Source organism: Postia placenta (assembly GCF_002117355.1).
Source record: "Postia placenta MAD-698-R-SB12 unplaced genomic scaffold POSPLAscaffold_18, whole genome shotgun sequence".
Classification (NCBI taxonomy): domain Eukaryota; kingdom Fungi; phylum Basidiomycota; class Agaricomycetes; order Polyporales; family Adustoporiaceae; genus Rhodonia; species Rhodonia placenta.
In genome coordinates, this window is record NW_020169849.1 from 825,616 (window position 1) to 833,466 (window position 7,851).

At 56.0% G+C, this 7,851-nt stretch overlaps 1 protein-coding gene across 1 annotated transcript; it reads right to left on the reverse strand.

Annotated features, from left to right (window-relative positions):
* Window positions 1–171: 171 nt before the first annotated feature.
* Window positions 172–1,963, reverse strand: POSPLADRAFT_1061752 (hypothetical protein; the record flags this gene model as incomplete). Its single annotated transcript, XM_024481421.1, has 2 exons — window positions 172–1,242; window positions 1,886–1,963. The coding sequence occupies 2 exons, from the start codon at window positions 1,961–1,963 to the stop codon at window positions 172–174; spliced, it is 1,149 nt and encodes a 382-aa protein (XP_024334314.1).
* Between the last annotated feature and the right edge of the window lie 5,888 nt (window positions 1,964–7,851).

Genomic DNA, 7,851 nt, shown 5'->3' on the forward strand with positions numbered 1-7,851 from the left:
GATCATCCCGGGGGGCACCGTTGTCGAGGTGGTCAATGTCGAAGCGATAGCTTGGTTAGCCGCTGTCGTAGGTGTGCTCGATGTACCGTGTAGAATGAAAGTGGCCACCACATGAATCTCTGCCATGGTGTATGGGTCGTCGGCATAGTGATCGGGATGCTTGAGATGCAGTCAGGTCTCGAGCCGTGTGAGCAACGCTGGCTGGAAACCTCGAAGAAATGCGCAACTTTGTTCGATAGGGGAGAGCCGGTGCTGTGCGATGAGATGTTTTGTAATGGCCATGAAGTCGCGGTAATAGCAGCCTAGGTCTGCCGCGTTGTGAATCCCGATACGAGCGCGTTCTCCGATGAGCTGATCTATGTCCGCCAGCGACCACTTTCTTGTATTGTCGGCGCCAGGATAGAGTGCTCGTACGTCGGCTTTCCAGTCGTTGTAGCTCTTGGCTACGTCGATGAAGGACTCGATGGTTTCCCACAAGTCGGCGACGTCGATCGAAGGGTACCGAACGGCCCACTGTTTCTTGGCTGCTTCGTCGGTAATCTGACACCGGGTGAACAATGCCTCGAGGTCCTGGAAGTAACGCCGAAGCGAGCGGACTTCCGACGGGTCGAAGCTTGGTGCCGTCGAATGACCGCGCGGGGGCATCAATGGTGTGTTCGTGTTCTGACTCATGTTTGTAGTGGTAGTAGGAGCTGGGCTCGAAGAGGACGTGGTAGTAGTCGAAGGAATCGTAGGAGCGGGCGGTGCGGGGTTGAAGTTCGAAGCTGCGTTCAAAGGTGTTAATGGTGGCGGAGGTGCCAGGTCGGATGTAGGTATGACTGAAATTCGCGAAGAGGCTGCGATGGGCGGCTGAGCGTGGGCGCGAACAGAAGACGGAGTCGGAAGTACGAGATTCAAAGTAGATGGGATGGGATCCTCGGGTTCGGGCGAAGAACTGGATCGTTCGAAAAGTTCAGGAGTCGAAGTGTCGTAGTCGGAAGTAGTGAGGCCTAGAAGCTTGGGGGACGAAGTGCGTTCTTCGGCGGTCGAAGGGATTGGTTCTTCGTCGAAGTCGTCCTGGAGTTCTTGATCTATCTCGTCTTCTTCGTCGCGGTCGAAGTCACCGGGAATTGTTGGAGAGGGAGTCGAGGGTGTTCGAGAGGAGCTGTCGAGGTTCTCGGTGGCGCTGCGGCTAGCAGCCTCACGCGCTTGCGAGCGGGTGACTACTGGAGATGTTTTCGGAAACCCGAAAGCGGCGAATTCCTGCCTGAGATCCCCTCGCGGTGGGCTCCAGAAATGATACGACCTACGAAACCCTAACCCCTAACCTGGGTGCGACCTAAAGGGACTAGAGAGACGGATTATAGTCTAATGAGAGGGGAGTTAGCAGCAAGGTGTCCCGCGGTTCGAGTGAACACGAGAAACGCCTTCGGAAAAGGCTACGAACGCTAGGGAAGGTACGAGGTGGCTTCGACACGTCGTCGAAGCTACTCGGAGGCTGTGGAAAGTTAGCGACGATCGAAGCTCGGTAGAGCTCTTCGACGTATCGTAGAGAGAAGGGACACGATTCGATAGGGTGTACTTTAGCTAGGGCGCAGTTCGCAGTTTCTTCGACAATAGTCGAAGTCGAAGGGTTCGTCGAGACGGTATCGACGAGTAAACGCAGTGGACGAGGTTTCGAGGTTACGCAGTGAGGGACGAAGTGACGCAGTTGAAGGCTTAGATGCGGGGCGAACTCGACTTATGAGCTCTGAACTCGAGGGGGGGGGAACAGATCTTTTGTTTTTGGGGAGAACTACGACAGATTTTATACTACACAGGATGCTACGACTATTCGAGAGTGGCATACGGGTACAAGGGGCTTTGCATTGTTCCTCAAGAAGCTGCCTCACCGAGGGGCACATACCAAGTCCATCAGTAGAGTGACGTCATGCCGAATGCGGAGATGAAGAGCAACATATGGCCACTTCGGACCGGTGTCCATCGTTGAGGGCATGCCGCGAGGTTTGATACCTAATCGGGAAAGACTGGCTACGTCGGTGTGGCTTGGAGCGATGCGCGCGCTTGGCCGAGCGGCGTCAAGTGGCCCTATTGTCCGCCGAATGCGGAAGACGTTCCGAGATCTACGCACGAGGCATCGGGAAGACCGTGCCGAGCTTCGAGTAAGCGTCGCGCACCGTCGAAGGTGTCGAAGAGCGTCGAAGGCGAAATCGAAGTGTTGGGAGACTGGGTCGAAGTGCCGGGCGGGATGCGACTGCCGAAAAGAGGTGAATCGGGGCCCAGAGGGGCTTGGCGCCTATCACCGCCTCGCCGACAGCGCTCGCCCCCGCGTCAGCAGTCCCTGACGTACGTAACCCCCCCACCGAACTTTCTCCGGCGCCTTCACCGCCGACTCCGCTGAGAGGCCGCTCAAGCACTCGCTCCTCTCGAAGTTCAACCAGCGGAAGGCCACCACAGCCACCTCCGCCCCCGCAGTGTCCTCCGTCCCCCCCGACGCTGATAATGTCGTCCCCTGCAGCTGCCCCCGACAAGGAGACTCTGAAGCTCCTCCTTCCACTCCGATACGATGGCAAAACAGTCATCGAGTGCAACCGGTTCCTGTCGCAGCTGCGCATCTACTGGTTGGTCAACACATTGTTGACCACCATCGAGCTTAAGGTGCAGGTCGCACTCAGCCTGCTCGATGGAGATGCCCGCGCCTGGGCCACTCCCTACTTTGCCCAGCTCGCGTCGGTGCAGGTGGGTGTGCAGGGGGCCGCGACCCCGTTCGCAAACGAAGCGGCCTTTGCCGCCGCCTTCAGGGCCCGCTTTGGAAATCTCGACGATGAGGCGGCAGCACAAGTAGAGCTGGCGAAGCTCTGCGCGGATAAGTCGGTCCATGAAAAACACACCGCCGTGGAGTTCTCCACGCTGTTCAAGGGTTCGGCGGATCGCTCTGGGTATGGAGACCTGGAGCTACGCGACAAGTACCTAAGCGGCATCCCCTCCCGCGTCTACCGGAAAATTGAGCTCGAGACCTTCACCACGTGGCAAGCAGCTGAGAAGCGCGCCACTAAGGTCGAGCAGATTCTCGACATCAGCCGGGCCCGTCGGCCCAAACTAAATAACTTCTTCTCGACCCGAGGTCAAGGACGCGGTGGGGCACGTGGTGGTGCACCCCAGTCACATGCAGCTTCGGCCAGCATCAATGCGGCCGTCGGAAAAGGCAACTTCCCCGGCACATGCTTCGGCTGTGGAAAGCAAGGGTACCGACGTTTCGAGTGCCCCAATTGTAAGGACAAGCCTTACACAAAATGCGCCGACACGCGGGCTACGGTTGCCTCGGGCTCTACCCAAGCTGTGACAAGCGCCCCCGTCACGACAACACCCTCGGCAAGTATAAGTGCCGCTTCAGCAAAATCTGAGCAATTGGAGCTGGCGGACTTAATGGCACAGGTGAAGTCGATGCGCAAGGAGCTCGAGCACTATCGGGCGATGAAAGAGGAGGGTTTTTGATCAGGTCCGCGCTTCGTGCCGCACGTGTCGGGCCGCGAGTATCTTCGTGTAATAGATATAACGTATTGTCAACTGCGATGGTGTATGAATTGGACCAGGGGTCCCAACACTTTCACATCCCAGTTCGACTTCAAGGAAAAAGACGGCACAAGGACGTAATCGCTATGGTGGACAGTGGAGCCACCACGAAGTTTATCAACAAGCGATTCATTGTAGAAAATAAGGTGCAGACGCGGAAGTTGAAGGAACCAATTCCGCTGTATAATATTGACGGCACCCTAAACAAGGACGGAAGCATCTCGGAGGTAGCAGTGCTACAGATGCATATAGGAGAACACGTCAAGAAGACGGTGTTCACGGTCACGGACATCGGTCCAGAAGATGTGATCATTGGATTGGACTGGCTACGCGAGCACAACCCCGAAATAGATTGGGAGAAGGGCTCCCTCAAATTGTCGTGATGCCCTGAAACGTGCAGTGCCAGGAGGACTGGCCGAATGGACCAAGCAGCAACTGCGTGTGATACGGGGGTCAGGCCCACGGCGCGCAGGCGTTCGCCAAAATCCAAACGGTCGGTTATAGGTGCCTGCCGGAGTAAGGTACTCCCGGACTTCGAACCCGAAGAAGATCTGGTAGAAGTCGAGTGGAATGAAGCCAACTTGATCGAGGCCTGGGAGCAAGGTATTACGCTTCCTGGCGTCCCTCAGCTGTTCGTCGCAGCCAGGCATATGTACTCCCAGCTGTTTGCTGAGGAGGAGATCAAAAAGAAGGTTGTTAAGACCGCCGAGGAGTCGGTACCTAAACAGTACCACGAGTTTCTGAAGGTCTTCACAAAGGAAGCATCAGAACGGCTACCTGAAAGGAAGCCATATGATCATGCGATTGAACTCGTGCCTGGCTACTCAACGTTCCATTCGAAGGTATACCCCTTGTTGAACAATGAGCAGGAGGAGCTTGACAAGTTCCTAAAAGAGCAACTAGCGAAAGGCTACATACGGGAGTCAAAGTCGCCCATTTCATCCCCCTTCTTCTTCATCAAAAAGAAGGAAGGGATGCTTCGACCCGTATAGGACTACCGCCGATTGAACGCGATCACGGTCAAAAATCGTTATCCCTTGCCATTGATCGCCGAAATGGTAGATAAGCTCCGCGACGCTACGCTCTTTACAAAGTTCGATGTCCGATGGGGGTACAACAACGTCCGGATCAAAGCCGGTGACGAATGGAAGGCGGCCTTCGTAACTAACTGGGGACTATACGAACCCCTGGTGATGTTCTTTGGCCTCACTAATTCCCCCGCGACCTTCCAGGCAATGATGAACGAGATCTTCCACGATCTCATTGTCGGCGGCAAGATCCTTGTGTATCTAGATGACATACTCATCTTCTCCACCAGCAAAGAGGAGCATGAAAAGGTCACACGCGAGGTTCTGCGTCGCCTTCAGGACAACGATCTGTTCCTGAAGCCTGAGAAGTGCAAGTGGGACGTTCCCAAGGTCGACTACGTCAGCTATGTGTTCAGTGGCGATGAGGTGGCGATGGATCCCGCAAAGCTGAAAGGCATCAATGAGTGGCTGGTACCCCGGAACAAGAAAGACGTTCAGAAGTTCCGGAGGTTCTTCAACTTCTACCGCTGCTTCATTAAGGACTTCGCTAAGATCTCACGACCACTCGACCGACTCACAGGGAACGACCCATGGCATTGGGGCGAAGAAGAACAACACGCCTTCGATGAGCTCAAACGGCTCTTCGCGACGACTCCTGTCTTAGCGCTGTATGACCCTAATCGAGAAACGCGCATTGAGGTCGACGCTTCGGGTTACGCCACTGGCGGCGTCTTGATGCAGAAGCAGGACGACGGCAAATGGCACCCTATTGCCTTCCGATCCCATACAATGGATCCGGCGCAGCGGAATTACGAGATCTACGATAAGAAAATGCTTGCGATCATCGAAGCACTGGACGACTGGTGCCACTACCTCGAGGGCTTACCCAATCAGTTCGAGATCGTCACCAATCACAAGAACCTTGAGTACTGGCGCACGTCTCAGCATCTCACGTGTCGCCAAGCACGCTGGTCACTGTTCCTAGCTCGCTTCGACTTCCACATCACGCACAAGGCCAGGATGTCCAATGGAAAGGCTGATGCCCTGTCACGTCGATCAGATCATCAGATCGGCGATGAGGACGATAACACCGATCAGGTGGTTCTCAAACCAGAGCGCTTCCGCATCGCCTCCGCCAGGCGTGGCCATACCTCGGTAATGGCCGATCAGTCGCTTCTGAAGCACATCAGGGAATGTTCAGAGAAAGATCGGGAGGTTGCCAAGGCACTTGAAAAGGTGCAGGACCTCGGGCCACCCCGGCTGCAAAGGGGCTTCGAGGAGTGGAATGCCGAACAAGGGCTTCTGCTGTTCCGCGGATGCGTGTATGTCCCCAAGAACGCGGAGCTCCGGCGGGATATAGTCAAGATCCACCACGACTCACCGATCGCCGGTCATGGCGGTCGTGCCAAAACCCTGGAGCTCGTGTCGCGGAACTACTGGTGGCCTGGGATGTCCAAATTCGTCAATGAGTACATAAGCACCTGCGACGTGTGCAACCGTACCAAGACATTCCCAGCCAAGCCCCAGGGTCCGCTGAAGCCGAACGAGATCCCTGAGCGCCCGTGGCAGATCATCACGACCGATATGATCGTCGGCTTGCCGAAGTCTGATGGATTCGACTCGATCCTGGTTACTGCCGATCGCTTTACCAAGCAGGTCCACTTCTCAGCCTGTCATGAGACCCTGACGGCAGAAGGTGCGGCAAACCTGTACATTCGCAATGTGTTCAAGCATCATGGGGCCCCGGCCAAGGTCATATCAGACCGAGGTCCCCAGTTTGCCTCGAAGTATCTCCATGCGGTGTACAAGGGACTAGGGATCGAGCCGGCGCTGTCCACAGCGTTCCACCCTCAGATGGATGGCCAGACCGAGCGCTGGAATCAGGAAATCGAACAGTACCTGCGTGCGTTCGCCAGCCACAGGCAGGATGATTGGGCAAAGCAGTTACCGCTCGCGGAATTCGCGCTAAACAACCAAGTTCACTCCGCGACCGGGCACTCCCCATTCTTCCTGCATCAAGGGTACAATCCTGAGATCCAGGTTCGGATCAATCCAATGTCCACAATGCCCGCTGCTGCTGATCGGCTTAAAATCCTGAAGGAGATTCGCGATGACGCGCGCTCTGCGCTTGAGCTTTCAGCTGAGCGTATGAAGGTGTACTACGATAAGCACGTGCAAGAGGCACCGGTCTTTGCACCGGGGGACAAGGTCTGGCTTGACGCTCGGAACCTTAAGCTGAAACAGCCGAGCAAGAAGCTCAGTCCCAAGCACCTTGGACCATATGCCGTGCAGCGAAAGCTCGGAGACTTGGATTATGAATTAGTCCTGCCGAAGTCGGTGCCGGTACACCCGGTGTTCCATGTCTCCTTGCTTAGCAAGTACACGCGTAGCAATATCTCGGGCCGGGAGCCGGAGGAGCCGCCTGCGATTGAGGTTGAGGGCGACGAGGAGTACGAGGTTAAGCGGATCAAGGATTCGCAGATCTTCCGGCGTCAGCTGCAGTACCTCTGTCGCGACTTGAGGTCAAGCAACAGGGGAAGATCTGAAAGCTGGGGGCGTCCGACTAAATCTCACCGAAGCGATGGTGAGCAGTGCTCAAACCTAAGGCTAGGGACAAGAAAATGTATTAGTTAGTGTAAGGTAAATGAGAGAATACAGGAGCTTACTGACCTAGGGACAAGAGGTCGAAACTGAGGTCCCTAGGGCAGCAGAGGCCGGCTTATATACATGGGGAGATTAGGGCAGGCTGTGCACGTTGGTCCGTGCGCAGCTGGTCTGTGCGCAGCATGCCGACGCGGCCCCGGGGGCCGGTGAGTCAGAGCGGCTGTGTCAGCGGGGCCCGAGCTGTGCCGTGCGCTGCTGCCCCATCTAATCTAATCGTACAGTAGATAGTGACGCGTCCATATCAGGCAGGTAGTACAGAGGTCGCGGGTTCGAGCCCGCGAAAAGGAAAAAAATTAAAAAACGGCTGGACGCCGTACCAAGTCGTGACATTACCCCCCCCTCAACGGCGCATGACCTCATGCGAGGCGCCCTTGCCCATCTCCCACCCGGAGCGGCACTGTGCTTCAGTCAGCGGCGAAGGCATTGGCTGAAAGTTGAGACCACCAAAGGTAGCAGCGTTGAGTCGACGAGGGGCATTCGGGTTCTTCCGGTGGAAGTCGGCTATGAGGGCTGGCGCATTGGCAACGTTGCGCGCCGGTTCCCATGACGTATGCGAATCGTCATAACCCTTCCACTTGACGAGGTACTGCAATTGACGCCGGAAGAT